Here is a 24,158-nt window from a genome sequence, read left to right on the forward strand (position 1 = left end):
TTGCATATCACCTCTCAAATTCTCAAGACAGATGAGGGCAAGGGTTCTGTGGAAGGAACACTATTCATCAAATGTTTGGGATGAATACAATGATGTTATTCTTTATCTTTCCCTGAGGTGTTTCAATAACTTCTAGGATGTAAGGGTCTGAATATCCTCCTTGGAAAGAGGAATAAATGTCAACCATAACACAGTACTGTACCTCTCTGAGATAATACTTCTGGGAAACATTACTCTTTTCTCTGAAGCCTTAAGCATACTATAAGTGATGTAAAGAAACCCCGAAGCATAAGACTAATAGTTTGTTGTAGTTCTCAGTTATTGTCCTTATATTCTAGGAAATACTGAAGTCATTATAAGAGATAACCCAGACTTCATTCTAAGCAAAGCTAGCCACAGATGGCTGCCCAGAACCATCTGTCAGATATATGCAGTGTGATGCAGGAGTAATGCTTAACAGCAACTTAGGTACTTTCCTAAGTTGAAACCAAAGTGTGGAGAAAACTCACTGGAAATGAAGATAGGGAAGCCCATGAGTGTGACAATGGAAACAGAATATATAAATTTATGATAGGAGGATAGATAGGTAGATAGATATACATACATACATAGACACAGGTGTTATTATTATAACTGAAAACAGCAATGAGGAGGAGACATTATCCTGATAAAAGAATTCTCTGAATGGTTATACTTTAAAGTAGTTTAGGAAAGTCACTCTTATTGGCAATGTTCTCTATAGTCTTCTGGCTGCTTGTTTCATTCTGCATCTTTTTATATTTTTGCTTCCTTTAGAATGGTATGTGATTGACTGACATTCTAGTATGAGGCACTAGTTAGGGTTGATGGAAAGGTACCCACTGGAACCTACCATGTGATTATGCAACGAAAAGCATTATAAATCTGCCCAAGAAATTTTCTGTATCTGTGTGTGAATTCTTAATTTTAATTACATCAAAGCATATAAGGCTCATCTAAGTGTTTAATTGAGATTGTTAAAAATATGTGCTATATATCTCATTATAATGACTTGCTTCACATACTAAGAATCAAAATTCTTTAGTTCCATCATCAAGCTTACAGTGTTAATTTAACCGACAGTAACTAATATTTTTACCTAGTGTAGGAACAGTTACTAGTACTATAATAGAAAGAGAGCAGATCCGAATCTCAAATATGACAAAAGATAGTGGAGGACATAGTGTGTGCAAGTGAAAGAAAGTCGCGGGATGCAGAATTTTGAAAAAGGGAGGAGTAACACATATATATTAGGAAATACATTAATAAAGTTAATAAGCATATGTAGTACTAAGTAAAGAACTGAAAATACATACAAGCATTATATATATGATGTTCTGGTACTATTCCTGACCAGTAATGAGAGCGTCTACAAATACACAGTTCTGTAGAACTTGATTTTTCTGTGTAGACTTTCATTCATTCACTTATTCACCAGTCATTTTTTGGATACCTGTTATATGCAGGTACACACTTGACAACTATATGGGGTAAAGTAAAATAGGTATGATACCTGGGTTACAGGTTTTAAGTGGACCTTAATATATATTAATAGTACAGGTATATATTCTTCTAAAAAATGAGAACCATACCTGCCACCTACCTCAAAAGGACTGTGTGAGATGTGTTTTGAAAGTACAGAGAGCTATTCATAACTATAACTCAGTTATCCATACATGCAATGAAGTCTTCAATGAATTACTTCACACTTTTAAAAAGCCAGTCTTATATGTCTTACAAGCCAGATGACTACCATACAGTAAGGCACAATACCTTTCAGAATTTAGACTTTGATAATGAGTATTTTTCCACTTATTGTGATCGATAATGCACTGGATCCATTAAAGTATTGGCTTTGAGTAGTTCAATTTTGCAAGGATAGAGGTTTTCAAAGTCATTCATAGGGACTGTTGGTGTACTGATGAACCTTACTATCTCCAAGAATTGCTAAGCAGACACATTTGAGACTGGAAAGAAACAAACCAACTAAATAATGAGAATACTTAGATTGCAGGGCTCCAGGCCTTACCTTTTCATTAGAACAGTTTTACTAGTATTTGTTTAATAAACTGAATATAGATGAAATGTCTTACTGAAAAAAAGAAAGAGGGCACTGCTGCTTTAGGAAGACATTGCAAACCAAAACTAAGTGGCCAATAAATTCTGCCATTATGATTTGCAAGAAAAAAATTCAAGTATAAGATATGGTTTTAATTCTTAGCTATTAATCAGTTTTTAATTCAGATAGTACTGTGACTTGGCTGAACGGCTGTCTGGTATGTTGTGAGTCTTTAGTGTAGTACATTAGGGAAAAAAAAAACTAATTTCAAAGAAAAAGAAAACATAGTGACTATGTGGCTTATATTGGGCTTAGTTGGTCTGTTGCCCTATTGTATATTCTATTTATTAATCGTATACTTGACATAAGAAGTAGAAGAAATACTTTTTATTGCTCTATAGTAATGTTAGCTTTATAGTATGATACGACTCTGTGGAGGAATAGATTGCATTTATACATTTATTGCTCAGTTTGAACAATAAGCAGACTTTATACTACTCTTGGTATCTGTTAAATTTAAAACCATACAGTAAAAATTTTAAAGGCTACTATTTCACTTCATCTTTTATTTGTTGTTTAAAGCTATGTTTCTGTATTCATTTTAAAGTATGACTATGTGGATTTCAGCTTGGTTGTCTTAAAGCATCAATATGATAACCAAGAGTGTATTAAGATGTGCTAACTGAATACACACTATGTATTCAGTACAATCAAGAAAATACAGATGTTAAAAGATTATTAAGAGGCCATATATGATAACTTCCTATAATTAGTGGAAATATATATATTTTTAATTATTGAGTCATATGAAATAACTAGTTTTCTTCTTTGTGACTTTGAAACCTAAATCAAAATATATATTAAGAAATAATTTGTGTCCACTGTCAATTTTATGACTTTATCATTTGTGATTCATTTATAGAACTTTGCATGTCATACACGATGGAGAAAGTTTTCTTTTTTTTTTTTTATTTAGGTAGTATTGGTTCACAGCATTGCATTTGATTTAGAGGTATAAGATCACCCCTTTCAGGTGTTGTTATCCTACCACACCCACTACCAAGACAGTCAGAAAGTATTTTCTAATACTTTGATATTCACTGAATGCCATACGTTAGATTTTGAAGTGTGTGTGTGTGCACATACATTTAATTGTATCTATCACGGGCTGGAAATACATGAGGCTATATTTTTTAAACTAGTTATTTATAGTTATTAAACATTTCTTAGAACAAATATAAAAACCAGTCCTGCTTGGTATTTGGAAAAAGTAATTAAATTTTTTTCTACCCCATTATCCACCTAGTTCCCAAGTCAAAAAACCAGAAGCCACCCTAATTTTTAACTTTCTCCCAATCCTACTAGTGCATTATTTCTCAATCTTTTCACCATTATCAGCCCCCTAAGGAGACTTTTAGATGTTCTTCTCCTAATTGCTCTCCCCATATGATATTTTAAGATCACAGATACATTGATTCTGTTCTATACTGTGCCCCTTCAGAGGCCCACAAACCACTGCAATATCTCAGATGTTTTTATTATCTTGTCTCCACCAAGAGCCAGTTATCACCCTTAGGAAGCATATCACTCCCATTGAGACTGCACATTCAAATGGGTCATCAAGTCTTATTGATTTTATTTCTTAAATAGACCTCATGATCACAGACTGAATATTACAGAGATGAGAAGCTTTTATTGCTCTGTAATTGCCAACTGAAAATTACCCAAATTTTGTAAAAATGAGACATGAAACTTCATCTACAATGAAAGTAGGAGACAACTACATCCTTATTATAAACTAAAGAAAACAGTTTTCACAATCAGTGAAATGTGTACTAAAACGAGGAGAAATACCAGAAGTAGATGCTGTCTCATTCACCAATAAATAGAATGTAGAGTTCTCTAAAATAAATGGCACAATCTTTAAAAGTCCAATCAAAAATTATCATCTAGAATTTGTGAGATCTAGGGAAATCTTTTGCTCTGCAATACCATGAAATGATGTTTAATACCTCAGAGTATAAAACTCCAATTGGGTAGAAAACTCAACAAATATGAAGTCTTGTGGTAGAGTAGGGTAATAGGGGCAATATATAAGGGTCAATATGGCAACAGTTGTTAAGTATAGTTTGCAAAGAAATAAGTAGATACAGCACAATTATCACACATGCATCTTCATTACTAACCACATGGAGATTCTGATAACATCACTGGTTTGGGTAATTCTATCCTTATTCAGAAATAAGCAATAACATGACATAGTCCTTTTAATTCCTGGCATGACTGTTTAGCTTATATCAGACTAATCTTCCCATCCATAAAACTAAAAAAGCTAAACAAGAACAAAAGCAGTTTGAAGGCACTTAGAAGTTTCAAAGTAGGCAGAAATTTGAGGGGCTCCAATCCTTGAAAGAGGAGAAGCACATGCAGTGAGGGCCAAATTTATCCATTTCCTCTGAAGGTATTTTTCAACTCAGTGATATGGGGAATTCGAGTTTAAGAGGAGAACAGAAGTTTCACTCGGCTGAGGAGACAGATGTTACAATTCAGAACTGATGAAGTTGGAAACTGAATGGAAGACTCCCATCCAATACATATCCCCATAAGTAACATGCACACTGCTGATGTGTGCATGCATGGAAAGACTCAAGAGACCAAACAAAAGGCAGCAGCTGAGAGATTAAAGAGACAAGATTCCATTGCTGAGCAGAAATAAATTTACTTCAAGTTTCTTATAGTTAGAGGGGTTTGATAAACAATTTTGAGTTCCTGTAAAAAGTCCAGAAGGGCCAAACTCTGGGAATAAGTGTTTTATTGTATCAGTAATGAAAAGATTTTAATCTTGAGCAAAACAAGATTAATTCTGCATACCAAAAGAAAATTCTCCTCATCTGTATTGAGAATTTCAGAAGTCCTATACAAAAGAAATAGGTCCCAAGGTTCCGTGCACAGACAGTAAAGCCAGTGCTCTCAATTCATGTACTTGAGAGGGGCAGAGCCCGGGAGTTTTGGTAACAGAAAAGTTCTGACTAATGTGGCCGCTTACATAAAAGATTAGACTCCTAGTTAAATGGGGTATCTATTCCAATGATTAAATATAAACTACAACTTTGGTAAAATTCATAGCTGGGATCTAAGTAAGAGGCTTAGATTTTACGAATCCCAGTTCTACCAGGGTAGAGTGCCTCCTTGAATTGTGCAGAGATTTCTAGTATTATCCTTACCATGCTCAAAAAAAAAAAAAAGGCTTTATGTGGTTAATATCTCATATCTCCCACTATCATACTTTTAGAAAGGATAAAATATAAAAAGTATGACTATTGTTAACATGATGAGATTAAATTTTGACTTAAATTAGGTAACACAATTAGGAAAGGGACAACAAAATAAGATGAATGAATTCACTAATGACAAATACAGAGTAGCTGAAACTACAGTCCACTGAGAAACCCGTGAATTTACCATAGTAGGGAGGGACTGAGCTTACAGCAAGGGAAGATGAACAAATAAATAATATTTGTGTTTTGGAAATATTTTGCAGCTTTTTGATGGGGGATGTAAGATTTCAAAATTAAATTAGTCATAAAGCAATAAGAAAGATGATGCTTTGAATTCTACTGTAGTTATCTCAGTATATTGTAACTGTCCATTATAGAGATGAAAGTTTATAGCTGATCAGATAGATATACATTAAGGTGGTAATAACATCACATTTTCTTTCACCTGGTAGATTGAATTGATGATTGACAGAATTGATCTATCACAAGGAAATAGTGGAATTATAATTAGTTGAAAAACATCTTTTATTATTTGGTTTAAACCAATGTTACCTCAAAAATGTTATGGAGAAAAAAATGAATCTGCATGTCTAGTAAACCAAAAATAAATAAAATACTAGATATTTGAATAAGTACTGAAGAAAATACGACATATAGAATAACAAAATACAAACAAGAAAAACAATTACTCTAAACACAAAATAAAGGAGGCATTTGAAAATCTGAAATATTATTTCAAGGCATGGTTGGATAGGAAGGCAAGAGTTTTAAGATAATAGCTGATGCCAACTCAGTGAAGTTTCCACACAGAAAAACATGATGCCATCTAAACACCAGTGACGCTATTTCACATGTTCTCTCTGGTTATACCATCTATCAGTTTCTCTTGTTTATTTCTCATCACTTTGGCTGATAGGCATCACAAAGGAACTATGTCAACCATTTTCTCTCTCTACTTCCCTAGTGCTCATAACTGATTCTCAGAAAGGAACCACTACTTGAATATCCCGCAAGACCTGGGATCCACAGGTCTTGTTAATTAAGCTAGGTCAGTGGAAAATAACTTTTTCTGCTACTGCCTTTGAAAATTTTGCTAATATTTTTCTTTAAAAGCAGGCTGATTGGTGGAGTGAAAAATGATAGCAACAGACCCATGAGCTTTAAGATAAGAAAGATCTATAGGGCCTCCCTGGTGGTGCAGCGGTTGAGCGCTGGGTTGCGAAGCTGCCCGCGGCCTCTGCGGCGCCGGTTCGATCCCCGGCTGCTCCCCGGCCACCAGAGGAGGGTCCCACATGGCGCTCAGACCTCTCCTGCCGCCCGCTGCTCCCCTCAGCAGTGTACTTCGATCCTTCTGCCTGCTCTGCTTCCCGCTCTGGCTCGGGTGAATTCTCTCACCCTCCCACGCTTCTGACTGTACCCAGTGCATGTATAAACAAAACAAACCAACAAATAAATAAATAAAACATGCCTCTATTAAAAAAAAAAAGAAAGATCTATATTCTAGTGACAATATCATTTGCTATTTGTGGAACTGGACGAGTTCTTCAAATCTCAGATACCTCATCTTTAAAAGAGATAGATCTACTACAGTTGAGAATAAACTTCACAAAATATATTCAGTTGTAAAATAGTAGCTACAAGTATAACTACTAGAAACCCCTGATACCATATTGTCCACAAAATTCTAATTACTTGTAGTATAGTGATCATTCTAGGTGTAAAAATTGCTTTGTATCAATCTATGTAACGTTAGAGGATTTGTTTTGCTTTTATTCTTTGAGTTTTTTTTTTTTTTTTCATGTCAGCAATCTGTATTGAATATGCCTCCCAGTTACATCTCCCAGTTCAAGAACCTTAAACTGTTTGGTATCCTGTTATCCTAGCTATACCTGACTGGACCAAGGACTAACATCTGAGTTGAGAACAGTCTCTAAGGACAGGCTGGCAAGACACCCTGTCCTGGCATGGGGACTCTGACTGTAAGCTATTCTTTACAGATGATCAGTAACTCTTCCCTTAATCCTATGCCACCCAATCTTCCCCCCCTAAATTGCAACATCCTGTGAATTCCTGGAATCTCTTCCTTAGTTTTAGTTGTAAATAATCTTTCCCTTCACATTAATTTCTCTATCCCTCAACTAAAATATCTCCACACAGCTCAAGGAGTCCTTTCTCTGCTAAAATTACTTCTTTTCCTTATTGTTCAACCCTCAGCTCCTTTCTTTATGCTGACCCACATATTTTCTAGTTTCTTTGCTAACCACTATTCATGCCTCTTAGGCCTGAATTTGGGGGAGTATTTTCCATTTTTCTGAAATATATGCATTAGAAATGCCACTGTGATAGTCCCTTAGGGCTTAATTGTGACCCATGTTTTTTCTTGATCTTTATGGCTATTACAAGGATTTCAGTTCTAACTCCCCACTGGGCCTGGACCAAATGCTCTGAATTTGTCATATGCAAAACCTCCTAAGACATTTATAATTAACTTAGCAATCTGTTTTCAATTCCCCTCTCTAGCTAGAGGAATTTGCATTTCTTTCTTATGAATTGACGTTTGTGTTTTAACAGTTATTTGTTGTGATTTTCACAGCATTATAGGTATTTGAGAGTGAAAGGACTTTCAGATGCTCTCATCCAACATAATGCAACATAATGCTAAAAATAAAAATAAATACTTTTTTTAAAGACTTACCCATTTATGCATACAAGAACTTGGGTACAGGCCAGAGGTGAGGGGGCGCAGGGGTGAGAGGACCCATCAGAGACAGAGTGGGGAACAGAAAAGCAGATTGACCGAAATACACTGCTGAGAGGAGCAGTGGGTGAGCTAGGAGAGGTCTGCTGTGCCATGTGGGTACCTCCCTGGCTGGATATAGAACTCGTGCTGCAGTGGCTGTGGACAGCTTCACAGGTTGCGTCTCAACCCCTTGTGCCGGAGGCCCGAAGTTCATGTTTAATGTGTTACTATTTTCTTGGGTTTTTTTCTTTTTATAAGTTTACTCACTTAAAATGATAATATTTAAAACAAAATTGATAAGAAAAAAATATAGCTGTGTAAAGGCAAAACTATTTACTTGCTTACTGCATCCAAAATTAGAGGGCAAATGCCAGGACAAGGCAAAGAGAATTGGATCTTGAACTGACAGTGATCTCTAAGATGTTTGAGAAAATAACAATCAGAGAGCAGAGCGAAAGGAGCTGAGGCTTGAAAAATAAGGAAAAGAAGGAATTCTAGCAGAGAAAGGACTCCTTGAGCTGTGAGGAGAAGGTGTGGTATATATACAAAAGGGAATACCATTGAGGTATAAAAAAAGTTGAAAGATGTCATTTGCACCGTGGATGGAACTTGAGGGGATAATGCTAAATGAAAGAAGTCAGATGAAGAAAGCCAAATACCAGGTGATCTCACTTACAAAACCTTAGATCCTTATAATAGAATGAATGGTGATTACTACCAGAAGGGATTGATTATGAGAGAAGGATAAAAGGAGTACAGATCAACTGTGTGGTAGTGAATGGAAACTAGACTTTTTGTGGTGATCAACATTGTAGTATATTCTGATGTTGAAGCTTAAAGCTATACACCTGAAATGTATGCAAGGTTATAAAACAATGTGAATTCAATAAAATACAAACACGGCATGCTATCATATAAAACAAAATAGATTTTAAAGTAAAAAAAATTATATATTATAGAGATTCACTATATAGTGATAAAAGGATTAAAACACCAAGCTCTTGCTCAATTTTGGAACTACCATTTAGTAGCCATGTGAATTCAACAGGCTGCTTAAGCAATCAGAGTATTGCATGTAAACCATCTATCAGAATACCAGCAAAAAAGATACTTAATAAATTGCAATATTTTGAATACATTAAGAAAAATAATGTGTTTTAATATATTAAGAAAAATAATGTATTTATGGCAAAATTATTAAAGGTGACATATGAAAAAGGTGAAGTTTAGGAAGCATAAAGGTTCAGAGTAAAAGGATATTATACCCATTCATAATGTGGTAATCTACATAGAAATGTGAATATTTACCCAAAGAAAGTTATTTCTCATTGAGAACAAAAGTTGGTGCCCAGTGATCATTAAAACAATTAACTAGTACTTAAAGATTATAATCAGCAGTTAGCTCTTCAACATGCAAATATAATTATGGAAATTCAGTACTAAATTTAAGAATATGCTAGATTTTCATTATATACTTTTTGGCATGACATTATAGTAATAATTTGAGATTCTCTCAAAACAGCTACTGTAGCATTGGGCTTAATATAGCTGTTCTCTGTTGTAATTACACTAAACACATCAAAACCAAAAGGGTTAAGTAAGTAGGCCTAGAAGATGACTTCAGATGCTTTGAAAATTATATAGACATGAAGCAAAGTTAGTCAATTTCTTGGCAGCAGAGTTGGTTTTTTGTACCTGAACCTGATCTAATGAAAGCAGAACACTCCGTATATGCACAAAACCCAAAGATGGTACTGCTAGACATCATTCATGACCCTGGAGTAAAAACAATGTTCCCTGCCTCTGCCATAAACTGTACAGTGAAGTGGCATTTGAACTTTGTGGACAGATTTTTTTTTTTCTTTTTGAAAACTATTCCAGGGTTGAACATGAAATAGAAACTTATTTCCCTCAATAATGAAATCTTACTATGTACTTTCAAAATTCTATGGTCAGTATATAATTATTTTTCCAACACAGGTAAAGTCATCACTAAGCTCTAATTACAAATGACCATTTCCACCTATAACCCCATCTTTATAAAATATTCCTGGATTCTATGAAATTTTGAAAACTTTGTTTTATAACAAGCCATTTTAATTGTCTATTACTAGTAAGCATTTATTTAATATGCTACTGACCCCCCCAAAATTTAACTAAACAAGTTAGCAAACTTGTAATGATTTGGCAGAGCAGAAAGGTAAATAGTCGTCTTAAATGGTTTGTACAGGAAAAGCTACTCACCTGTCCCAAGAGCTCTGTAACTATTCTCAAGTCAGTCGTGTCATTCAAAGGTCAAGTCATATTTTGTTTATTTTAGGAATGAAGCATGGCATAATAATTTAATAACTATGGCTCAAAGATTTAGTCATATATTAAGAAGTCTGTTATCATAATTTTACTTTAAAGGTATAGTCTTTTTAAAGGGCATTGGGCACATTCTTTCCATCTCTTTACTGCTTTAATCTATTCACAGGAAATAATAGTGGTGATGACTCCATAGAGAACGATTAGAGCTAAGATGTTATGAAAGTAGACACTAGATCACTAAAATTATTTTCTTTCTCATATATTCAATACCTAACTTTCACTGTCTTTGGGTTCAGTCTCTCCCATCAGCACATTTTCAAGTTATTTTCCTCTTTTTCATTTCAATACTTTTACAGAGCTCAATAGTACCTTTTCCATAGGTACAATGCAAAATTAAGTATGAATAACTCAAAAAGTCCCCTTTACTCACTTTTGATTACATTTAATGTCAGTAGGTACTACCCATGGTCTGTGGTGAAGGATTAGGGTGCCGTGGTAGTAGGTGTGTTGTGTTGCCACACATCTGAAGAGGAGTGAACCTGTGTCTCTGAATCATACATTATGTTGTAAATAGTTACCTCAATAAAAAAAGAAAAGCAAATTTGTTCTTCAAATTTGTTGATTAAAATTCACGTAGGTAAAGAGGTCAACTTTCTATACTAGGAGACTGAACTTGAAAGCCATTGGAAAATTGTTGGTTTTGACAAAGTGTATAAAATTATATTAACAGAGAACAATTATAGGATTGTGCTTGCATTTTCTTATAAAGCTTGTTTGGTATAAAACATCTGAAATTTGTCTACCTGGAAAGAAATAAATATAGGATAAAGATAAAAAAGTCAAAACTATACCATAAAAATCCAGCTTATTTGGGGATGAACATCTTTATTTATTTTATTTTTTATTGAGGTAAAGGTTTACATTGTTGTTGGTAGTTTGGAAGTGAAAATAAACAGAGAATTCGGAAACAACATATTCTTTCTGGTTTCTAGAATGCAAGTGTAAAAAATACATTTTTATTATCAATTACGCTGCCTCTATTAAAATAGATATGTTTTAGTTGGGTGGGAAAACATTCTTTGAAGACTATTTAGACAATAACAAATTAAAATTGAGGGCATATATGGAAGAAATCTGAAAACCGAGGAACTTCAACTCGTTATCGATGCTTATATTTTGAAGTATTGCTGATTCTGTATTCTCAGAATCATCTTCGCAATTACTTAAATTTAAGATAGATATTTTTTAATTTATGACAAGTTTTTAAGAATAACTTTTAACTCATTATAAATAGGTCATTTATCCTAATATTATAACCTATTTTATTTTTCTACTACAGCTTCCCTGTACCACAAATGTTGAGAACATGAGGTATGGTCTAGACAACTTTGAATGAACTATTTAGAATGTATCTGGAGGAAGGGATGCCCTTTTCAAATTCAAACTGAACTGCCACATGGTAGGGCTAGTGGCATTCTGAAGTGGATAAAGTATTGGCTATAAAGTAATTATCCTCAAACAAAAGATTTAGGACATGGTCCCTGAATTCCTAATACTCTTTGAAAATGATTTTTTTTAGAGACTGATCATCCAAATATGTTTATATATAATTCAACCATTGTACATCTTAGAAGTGCTTAATTTCTTTGTCTCCAAACAGGTTTGTATTGCTTTGTATAACTTTACAGCCTTTTGTCTTTTAGGCAGAGGGATGCTGATCATCTGAAAGAGCTTATCCCAAATGACATTCAACAATTCTACAAAATATTAATAGATGTCCTTATGAAGAAAGCAGTATAGAAAGAAATGAATTTTGTATACATTAGAATAAAGAAAGATGAACAAGCTATTCTAAGAGAGTACTTTTAAAACCTTAATAACAATAATGTGAATCATTAACAGGGAAACAGCATGTGTAGTTGGAGAGCACTGGTCTATACAAATCACACAGAAGGCCAAGGAACCCACTGCTCATTTCAGTATGTGCTAACTTTGACATTTTCTTGGCCCCAAATATAACTGAATAGAAGAAATCAAAATCATATATGGTATTTTAAGTGCCTACATAATATGGTTTTATGAAATACTGGTAAGATTACATCATATGGTTTCTTCCTATGGTCCCTCATCAGATTACTAGGTTGACTTCTGGAATATTCATCAATCTTTATTAAATGCTATAGTGTTTCCTAAATCATTTTATTTATTTCATTGAATAAAATTCATCCAAGGCAATGGATAATAAAACATTTCCTGTGTCAGAATGATTTGAGCAAAAAAAATGATTTGAGCAAAAACTTGAAAAAGTAAAATGTAAAATGTAAACTCTTAAATAGATTATAATTTCCTTGAATGTGTGGCTTAGATATTACACTTTAATGTGGTCTTAAAGAAAACAAGTTTCAACACAATAGGAACTCAACAGTCTGCTGCTACTTTTTATGACACAAATTTATTAGCATAATCGATCAGATTCGTTCATCTTTTAACCATGAACTTCAAAAGAATTTTAAAACTTGTGAAGAGGTTATTTACTAAAAACAGAACAAAATAAAAAATGAGAAGCAGCAATACTTTGAGAGCAATCATTTCTCATAGCATTGACTATAAGAACAGGAAATAAACAGCCTGTAACCTGTTCCACATAAGTGACACAGCAATTTTATACTGACGTCATCTGTTCCTTTTTTTTTTAAACTACTCCAAACCCTCCTTCTCAGGGTTTTACCATAAGGTTAGTGATGGGCATAAAAAAACTGCGTGAATGTGTGTGTGTATACTGTACCTAGAGGCTACATAGAGGGAAGAATGTATATGAGAAGATAAACAGACTAAAATTCAGAGGTTAGTTCTGCCCTGTCCTGTATCTCATTTTTTTCTACTTCTCTTACATAGAAGAAGTAGAATAAAATCACATGAGTACCATATAAGGTGAACACAGACCTAAAATAGAGGGTTATAAGAAAAGTAACTGTTAGCTTAAGGGAAAACTTGTTTAAGCCATCAGTTTTAATGCCTAAATTTTCATAATCCACATATATGAAAACACTACTCAGTTCATATGTATTCTAAACTATAGGAAAGGAACTAGAAAGTAGAAAACAGAGAAATACCCATATAAAATGGATTTGTCCTTAAGACATTTATTGGAACTATTTTAAGGTCTATCCCTCATCTCTTTCCCTAACACCGTCACTAAGAAAAGTCGTTAAGAATCAAGGAGACAAAATATCCTCTATCTTTTGCTTCTCATCATGCCATAGCATGGATTTGTTAAATTCGCATTTTCCACAAAGTAACACAGGATCCAATATGTCTACACAGGATGGATTTGTTAAATGTGCATTTTCCACAAAGTAACACAGGATCCAATATGTCTATGCAATTTCTTCCAATCCTCTTTGTATAAAATCATAGTCCATTGTTATTGAGTGGTCTACAGTTTCTCTGTTCTTTATTTTCCTCCCAAAATTCACATAGCCAATTTTTTTTCATGGAAGATAATCTTCTGAAAATCCCTTTCTCTTTCAAGAGAATGACAGTGGATCTACCAATTATTCTTGTAATTGGTTAGTAATATCAATTCTGTTACCTAGTAATACTTTACAGTGTAGGGTTGAAGGTACTTAGCTCTACCTGTGAACAGAAATTACTTTAAGATTTATGGTTTTATAATTACTTCATAAACTGTTTTAAGTGATTAAAAGTGAAAAAATCTGTAAGTTGTACTTGTTCGTATTCTTTGAGAAACTGAATTGGTTTTGAAACGGTGTCTTATTAGTATCTCAATGTAAAGGAATTTATTAGAATAATTTTTACCCCTTGAACCTAAATATTTCCATATGGTTACCTTCTTTATCTCTTCTAATTCTTTCTTAGATATAGTGAACTTAATGTTCCATTAAGACCAGATACTGTGAACATCAGAAAGAGATAAAACATGTTCCAGCAATATCTTTATCAGTTGGAATTGCTCAGGCAGATTATCGGAGCATTACATTGTTAATTAACAATAAGATAATCACTCTCAATCTGTTTCAACATGTTCAGTTAGGTGTGGGGAAATCCAAGAAGAATGAATGCTGTATATCTTATATATCTTCTAAATGTGCAAAAACATCAAACTTCCAGAAAATAAGAAAGGTAACTGATTCTATTTTGAACTTCTATATTTACTGGGCTTCTTATCATAAAGCCCCAAATGAAACTTCTATTTCCAAAAACTAGTTAAAAACAAATATAATAAAGGATGCTTTGTCCACGCTGAGTTTGCATTAGTTAAGACAGGACTTGGATTCCTGAGGCCTTTTCCCTTTCAGCAGAGTATCTGTCTTGTTAAGAACACTGTTTGTGACTTAAACTTTCATGTAAATTTCTTACTGCTCACATAATATAAGCCAGGATTGTGTATTTTATTGTTACAATTCTTATGGGATTGAAGAAGAGGTCAGCAAACTACACTTTCTTAGGAAAAATGTAGGCAGCTTTCCTGTTGTATTTTATAAATAAAATTGTATTGGGATGCAGCTTTGCTCATTTGTTTGCATAGCCTTTGCACTACACTGACAGTGTAAAGTAGTTGCAACAGAAATGTTCCAGCATAGCCTGAAATATTTACTATTTGCCCTCTCAAGGAAAAGTTAGCTTGGATTTAGTTGTGTATTTAATTTTTTTAGGAGGAAATTCCTTCAAATGTGACTCAAAATAATTTCTAAAATGATGACTTTGATTGGAGGCTATATTCGATAGTAGATAGTAACAAATGGTCTATGGGTGACATTATACAATAGTTAATAAATGCTCAACCCCCTCCAGACTCAGTTATTTTAATGAAATGTTTCTGCTACCTGACAGAAGCTATACTTTAGCAAGAATATTTAGGAAGCTAGGTGCATTTTTATACCATGTTACAGACCCAGTTTATATAAACAGTATTGCCAACTCACCTGATTCTACCCCTGGGGCGCTCAGATTGCTCTGACATAAAGCTTGTGCTGCTGAGGCGTGAGGCACTGCTGGTTCGGGAAATGGCGGACACATCACTGACATCACTATCTGATGATTTGGCAGAGACGTTATCACAGCTTCTGTACTGATCTTTATGTATGTTATACTAAAGATTAAAAACAAGAAAGTGTAAGCTCCATCATCAGATAGTGGAAAAAAGAGACATATATGGTGAGGTTAATGACTATTTAATCCACACCAAATAAAAGTGTACCTTTGTAAAAGTATAAAATCTAAAATAATCCAGCACTAACAAAAGATATTATTACCAATATAAAAGTCCTCTATCCTTTGAATGTAAGAAATGGTTTATGAAGACTGAATTATAAACAAAAGAGTTAAATACTTGGTGAAAAATTTATGGAACTTTATTTGCATATACTACAACCTCAAAATTGTGTATTTTTTCATAGTACATCAGCTTCTTGCTTGTTTTAATTATTGCCTGTTTTATTCACTTTCTCTTCTACCTGTGGTTTAGACTGCATCCATCTGTCTGTGTCTTGATATGTTCTAAAACAATTCAGTTGATGTACAGTGTCTAGTCTATCAGTCTTTCAAATTTCGTCAATAAATTTATTCCTTCACAAAGAAGGGCTGATATTAAAGTAGTGTGGCTAAGCCACAGACGAGCATAGCCAGGGAGGTAGAGACTGAGCTTTAGCTTTTTTCTGTTATGCTTTGATAGATATTTTCAAATTTCAACTATTTACCAGTGTCAAAAGTAAAAAACAGGATTCCTATTAAAATTTTAATATATACTGACATTTAAATATGTAAGTATATCTATGTACATATGTAAACATTTAAATGTCCTACCTTTAAATATGTCTTTAATTTGTCTTTGGAATAGCAATACCTAAGGTTTTAGAATCATGAGGTAAAAGATTAAAAATTACAAAGTTGCCAAAGCAGATACTCTGTTCTTCTATTTGTACTTTTTATTGCAATGAATCACAATGAATAGCTTTCTATATTACATACTATTTATATATGCATTCTAATTATAATAAATAGGAAATAATATGTAATTATATATAATTTTAAACTAATATATAAGTGATTCTTAGTTATTAGTAAGAAAGATGATATAAATTCTTACATTAGAGAACATATAATTTAAAAGCACACAAAACTACACATTGGGATTTAAGGTTCTTGTTAAGTAACTTAGTTTTAGATTTATATGTGTTGAGGTGAAAACATCAAGTGTTTGTTAACCCGTGGAAAAACAAATCCATCCTCTTATACTCTGGATCAGATGAGCTTAATGACTGTAAAATAATCCAAGCATTGTTTTAAAAAATATGTATATACAATTATTTGCTAAAGTTCACTAAATAAACTAATGCTAAAATCTGGATCTGTATATACAAAAAGAAATATGATAATACTATAAACTTTTAACAATCTAGAGAAGGGAGTCACACTTATTTAATAATTTCTCACATGATAACAGTTTAAACCTAAGATATTTCAGTGTTAATTCTTTATCTCTCCTATGTACCCATCAGGCAAAGACCTTCACATCAAGCATAAAAACTATATGATTATCTTTCCAAAGATTTCTTTTGTAGTTACATGATTTGTTTTTGAAAGTCATATGCTAAATTATAATCCAAAAGGAAATTCATATATATTATGTCCAGACTGCGCTATTTGTACAACTTCATGCCTGATCTAAAATTAATATAATTTAAGATAATGTATTCAAATTCTGTTATATCTGATAGCATGATCCTGATGTAACATGATTTCACTTCAATCAGAACAGTTTATTTACAGAAAAGCTGTGTTTAAAATTAAATGTATTAACATATAGCTAATACTATTTACAGGGGTACAAACACAGTTCCTATGTTAGTTCCTTTAAAAACTACTTTTCTAAGCATGTAAGTTACATAATTATTATAATGTTTCGAAACATATTGAAACAACAAGTTTGCCCAAGAGGGAATAGGAAAATGTTGGGAACTAATACAATGACAACTTATTTAACTGGAGATTTTCATACATTGTGTTGACATCCAGAACAAATGCCAGTAAAAAGCAGTGTTGACTATACCATAAGGTTATGTGGTGAGTGCACATGGAAATATTTCTCCAACTAAAGAAATTTTCCTTTTCTACAAGCCATTGTTTTTCCTTAACCTTACTGCATATAGATATTTGCTACTCTGGCAAAGGAGTCAAACAAGGGATTTTAAAACACTGCATGATATTTATTTAACTTTATATATTGGAGTAAAGAAAAATTCATCTTTCTGAAATGAGATGACAATTTTCTATATATTGGTGAGATGAAGAAAATGAAAGACTTTTATATTCACCTTTTACAACTTCATTTAATTTTTACAAACTCTGCTCAAAATTTAAGGAATTGCTTTGACTTTCCATCTAGCATGATTTGCTAAATTTTCTATTTAGCGATTACTTTTTTTTTTAAAGATTTATTTATTTATTTATATAAGAGCTGGGGTACAGGCCAGAGATATGGTGGGTGAGAGGATTCACCAGAACTAGAGCGGGGAACAGACCGGGCATATGATGAAATACAATGCTGAGGGGAGCAGCTGGTGAGACAGGAGATGTCTGCCTTGCCATGTGGGATTCTTGCCTGCCGGCTGGGATCAAACCAGTGCTGCAAAGGCTGCGGACAGCTTCACAGCACTGCGCTCAAACCACCTGCCCCACCAGGGGAGGCCCCAATTACATGTTTTAATATAAATATATTAATTATATTTTGAGAAACTTAATATCCCTCAGGAGGAATTTGTACTAATCATTAAGCCAGGAAATAAGTAATCAATGTGAGGGGAGGTCTTAATTATAGAGCCGCTATTTTGTAAGTAAATAATAAGAAACACTCAGCAGCTACTTACAAAACCCATCACATCAATCTTGATTTCTGTTTTGGGCTACAGAAACATAAGGACTCTTTAAAAGGTGAGTGCCTAAATGAAAATTTAGCTTCCAATTATGAATTTCACCCCATCATTGAGGCATGCAACTCTGTATTACATCAATTTAAAAAGCATGGGTGTCACATTTCAGGAATAACAAATAAGTTTTGTGTTTTTTCTAAAGCAAAGTTAGTGATAATTCCTTACTTAGGATTGATATTATGATTAATCAGCTTTTAAAGGAGGTGCTAAGTTTGGGTACATATGCCTTCTATATAGTTTTTGCCCTGAAGAAAAACTAGTTCAACTAGTGTTTGGCTATACATATTTTGAGAATGATTAACCAGTTTCTAATTTGGCAGAATTTCAATTATGGTATATTGCTTTATCCAAAGTGCCAAATATATTAAGATACTACAAAAAATTCAATAAAGAATAAAACCCAAACTTTTATATCAAATTTATGACAATACTGTTCTCAATTATATGAAGAAAAATAGTTTTTGTGAAGTAAATTATAAAGAGGTTAGGATAAAAGGCTGAAAAAGATATAGTTTAAATTTTTTACTGTAAACATTATGACATAATATGAAATCAGAATGGCAAAAATAATTTATCTTTTACTTGACATATAAAGTAAAATATAAGCCAAATCTTATTATTTTAATATATATTTTTCCTAACCTATATTCTTGTTTTTAAAGATGTTATATCTTTGATCTAATATTTACTGCCATATGTACAATGATATTTAAAATCAGGAGTTCCAGGGCTCCCCACAGGTTTTACTAGCTTTGGTAAATCCTCCTGTTCTTCTGAGCCTGTTTTCATAAATTTGTTAAATAAAAGAGCTGGAAAAGAAGATAATTTTGAGGTGTTTTCAAGTTCTAAATTTCTGTAAGACAGAGAATTTGAAACCACCCAAACACAAAAAGCCTATTTTGTAATAATTAATTGCGAATTTAAGTATTAATGATGGTATAGACTTTTAGGGCACTGTACTTTGTAGATATTTTGGATACTCATTAAGGGATAGAGTCTTAGTTCAGAATGATCTGGAAAGGATTTTATTATTTTATCCTGATTGATATATCTCTTTCCTGCTTCCTACTCTTGCCCTACCTAACTATGCTCGCATTCTATTTGATTTCATTCTGACTTATCACTAAGAAATAAAGCATTTCCAGCTTAAATGAAGCATTTAGAGTTTAAGGAACCTTTTCAAATAACTACATCAAATTGTGGAGGAAAACTAATTTAGTCTGTTTCACAGTTACTGAATTTATATTAAAAAAACAAAAATGATGATGGTTTCCATAAAGAAGACAAACAATTAAGCTGAGTAAGTGGTAATACCATGAGAATAAACCACAGAAAAGATATAGGGAACTGGAACCGGTAACTCTATGGAACATGAAGATATTTTGTTTATTGATTTTTTTCTTTATTTAAGATTTTACAATTGAAAACAATGTTTGAGAACCCTAGGTGTTGGGCTTCACAGAAGAACAGTGATCCTAGCCATTGTCTTAGTTGGAAAACCTTTTGCATCTGACCTAAGATGTAAAGTGGTAGACATGAATGTATGGTGGTCTAGTGAAAAATCCTACTTTGTAAATACTGCTATATTTTTGTTGAATCTATGAATGCCTGCCTAAAATGAGACAACTTCCATTACTTAAAATTAAGTAGGTTTTTCAGGTCCACATTTCAAACTAGCAATATTGATTTAGTATAGTTTTTATTAATTTACTTTTGAATTTCTAGCTCATTACTTCCAAAGGGCTTCTTGACATAAAATTGTTAGCACAGGTTGTCTGGTCTTGACTGCTGCCACTCTTGTATTCTAAAAAAAAGTCAATGTAGCAGATAGTATATTTAAAATTACTTCATCATATATAAAATTTCAAGCATATTTTAATTAAAATTATTAGATGTTAGTTAGCAGTTGATAAATGCCTTAGTGTATAAAAAATAAATTATAACATAAGTTAAATGCTTATTGACATTTTGAAATAGTGTGGATTTCTGTTCTAAAAGGCTTAAATTAGTACTGTTACTAAAGACAGAACAATAAGAAATCTCACATTGCAGAATTATGTTACTTACTAGCAAATCTCAATATCAATATACAAGCATATTTGACATAAATCTTTATTTTGATATTTTAAATGCAATATTAGAGAGCAGTCAAGCCACAAATTGGTTTATTTATCTTGCTATTTATGTGAGATTGACTAATGACAATCATTATGTGGCCTAATGTCAAGTATTTAAATTTTTTACAAAAAACATTCAATCCAAGTGAATAAGTAATATTTTAATAGTTATATCTTTAAAAAAAGAGAGGTTTTTCAAATTTTGGTAGAAAGTATGATCTAAAATTATCATTTGAATGACAACCTCTCATATATCTTGGTGCTTTTACTAGTCCTAACATGTACACATACTGTACATTTTTAATAGGGAAATTATTGTTTGGATACTACTAGTTTTACCTTGGAATATTGCTCGCGATCAAGTTCTTGACTAGAACCAGACCCTGTTGTCTGCTTAAATCGATGCACTTTCATTTTCATCTGTCTTGTTCGCTCCTCCACTACTAAGCTTGCTGCAAAAACACACAATGGAAGCCTATTAAAACATGTGAAGCACCTTTTAGGAACTGAATGGTATAAGATTTAAATGCGTTTGATATAAGTTCAATTAAATGAAACTCAGTGTAACACATGATTAAATTAAACAAAATGCAGAATATACAATGCTAGCAACTGTTAATCTAAAGATGAACATGACTCAAATCACACAAAATGGGGAACACAAATGTTAGTAACAGAAGCACCTATTTCTTCATTTGATAAATATTTTCTAATCCACTCATAAATTATTACGTGAAATCAAACTTAATTGTGAAAATATCTTTTCTACCTAGTCAACTAGTTATTGCATGTACATATATAGAGAAAACAAATATGCACACTAAGCACATCACACATATATGCACATGCTTACATGCATGCACACACCCACATAACCTCTTCAGCTAAGAGTCATTTAAAAATATTTTAATTGATAAACATCTGTTTCTTCCAAGGCAATTTTATAGTCATTAATTTCTAAAAATATCTTCTTGAATATTTGCCAGTCTTGAAAATAGACTAAAGGATTAGCTATATTTTTTATGGCTATGTGTGACAACATATTGAAAAATCATAAATTTTAATAATATGACATAAAACTTGCAAGTCTTTAATTTTAATACGCAAAGAAGTGCACTGTAGGTAAAATTTTATTAATTGTCTAAGTAGCAGGAACGATTTTAGATGGGAAGTAGAATCAGAATTTATCATAACTTTAAGACCTGCCTTAAATTTTTGCATAATTACAAGTGAAGAAGAAAAAATGAGTGATGAGTGCAGTTGGGTGCAGGGCAGACTTTTCAAAAGCTTCTATATGTGTTATATCAGACTTTATTTTTACAACTTAATTTTTGTCAGTTTCACAGGTTGCTGAACCTCTACAAGTGCTAAAATTAACTTTTGAAATGTATATATACATATGCAAATGAAAAATACAAATTTTGTATGTGATTAATACATTGAGACCCTACTAAGAAGACCTAATGATTTAAAGGATAGTGGAAATGTTAAAATATCTTTTTGACCTGGCTGTTAATTTCACCTCTCACAAGAAGTTTATAAGGACACTTGCTGACAAATTTTTCTGGTGCAATGATTAAACATGACCTATTTATTATCTTCGATAAAAGGAACTGATAACCCTTTAAAAATAAATATGTAGTTTTTATTGTGAGTTCAAATGCAAATTAATAGTCCAAGAAGTAAACACACAGTTTGAAATTTTTGGCTCAATGTTATAATCATAGTTTATCAACAATCTATCAGATGTTTAGTTTTGTTTAAATTCAGTAAATTAGACAGACATATTAATCCCCAATATCACAGTTATGGGAATTAAGCAATGACACATACTTGGTTTTGAAAATGTTTACTTTAGAAACAATAAGTAGTGACAATTATGATTAAAGGATGGTGCAGCAGAGTTTGAGAAAAGACATTTGGAAATTTATTAATTACCTGACAAAATATAAGGAGTCATAAGTACTAAAGCTAAAGACTACCTGAGGCTAGTTACAAATTGATAGAGTTATTTAAAAAATTGAGTTATGTTTATAATAAATCATATGAAACATAAAAAAAAGTACAAATATCTGTTCTTTACCTTGTGTCAATGATGTGGGTACTTCTGATTTGCTCAGTTATTATTTTAAGCTTTGAGTAATTTAAATGAACTGCAGTCAGTTTCATTCCATAATTAAATCTTAAAGCAATTCAAAACAGTCTATACTTGTAATAAAAACATTTAAATGTTAGCTTAACTATTCTCACAAAATATTAATTTTATTTGAAACTTTTTGATATGGGGGTCCGATCATAGTTTTTGAAAGCTTTGCCTTTATTATCATGTAATTAATGAAAATTACTTAGACACTGAAAGGGTTATTTCCCAGGAGCTTCTGGCCTGAAGTAGTCTGAAATAGTGGCCATGATTTAATATTGCCAGGGCAACATCTCATTTCTTTAGATTAGATTACTTAGTTTATGACATGATTGTATTTAAATTTCTAATTCGTAAAACTAAAACTAAATAAGAAGATAGTGGTAATATAACTAAAAGAAATCTTCAAATGCTTTTTAAGAACTTATTTTTTGCTATCCAGAAAATGACTAATGTTCTGTCTCTATTCTTAAGTAAAAGTTGACATCTTTTAATCTGTCCAAGAAAGAAAATCTCCAAATTAATGGCTCAAAATCATCAGAAGATCCCTTTATCAGCAAAAGTGTAGTTGCTATACAATACTCATTGATTGCTCTCAGATTCCAAGAACACATGCAAAATGCAAATAGTTTATCATTTACTTACTAATATGGTAACACACAATGCTCAAATTTTTTAGTATTTCTCATTTTCTGATGACATGAAAATTAGTGCATATTCTCAAATAGCAGTTTGGGCAAGATACGTTTCCATATATATTTTTCATAAACATCAATAAAGAAATTTCAGTGAAAATTTGGAAGTTCTTTAATTTTTTACAGATTTTGCTTACTTTGCACTTTATTTTTTGACTTTATATAGTGGGATAAAATAACATTTCTGGATTATAGGTACGTCAATCTAAGTAGGTAAATTTATTAACTAAAATAGAGTACCACAAATTTGAAGCAGAAGATATTTTCCTATTAATGTACATGATTATACTGTAATATAATACTTAGTAATGATTCCATGGAGAACTGAATACCTGCCATATGATTATCTGTCCAGTATGTTACTGTAATTAAAATACTCACAGCCCAGAAAGTTTATTTATTTTACTTCAAAAAGAATGGTTAATGATCATATTGTTTATATAATGTGAACAACTTTAATGCCAATAGCAAAATTAAGATGAAATAAAATATTTTCTAATTTCCCACAAATCCTAGCTTTAAGTTCACATTTTATGAACATTCTGAATAGTAGTAGTTTTGTAAACTAACAAATTATTTAAATGCCAGTAGCTGTTCCTTTATCAAAAGATTTTAAAATATGAGGAATTAAAAAATTTAACTTTAAAACGTCCACATCTTACAGAGTTAAATATCCTTCATTTTCTATATTAAAATAATCATGGCACAATTTCATTTAGTCTTTTAATGAAAACATACTTTTCATACAATGCAGTCAGGAGATAAGAGCATGTACTATATACACTGTATTTCAAGAATAAGCACAGATAGTATGATAGGAATATAAGTAACTAATCTATCTCCCCTAGC

The 24,158-nt window shown here is 32.3% G+C and overlaps 1 protein-coding gene across 50 annotated transcripts in view; it reads right to left on the bottom strand.

The window, feature by feature from the left end:
- RIMS1 (regulating synaptic membrane exocytosis 1) overlaps positions 1-24,158 on the bottom strand; it is a gene marked incomplete at its 5' end in the record, with an annotated part of 207,984 nt that overhangs the window by 75,304 nt on the left and 108,522 nt on the right. For 34 of the 50 annotated variants that reach the window (XM_084259628.1, XM_084259652.1, XM_084259651.1 and 31 more), the window contains 2 exons: positions 15,352-15,518; positions 20,814-20,926. The exons of the other annotated variants lie outside the window; for them this stretch is intronic. In XM_084259628.1, the coding sequence (XP_084115754.1) occupies positions 15,352-15,518; positions 20,814-20,926 (280 nt within the window). The remainder of the gene's footprint in view (positions 1-15,351; positions 15,519-20,813; positions 20,927-24,158) is intronic. 50 annotated transcript variants of the gene reach the window in all.

This window comes from Talpa europaea (assembly GCF_964194135.1).
Source record: "Talpa europaea genome assembly, chromosome: 2".
In the NCBI taxonomy this organism is placed as follows: domain Eukaryota; kingdom Metazoa; phylum Chordata; class Mammalia; order Eulipotyphla; family Talpidae; genus Talpa; species Talpa europaea.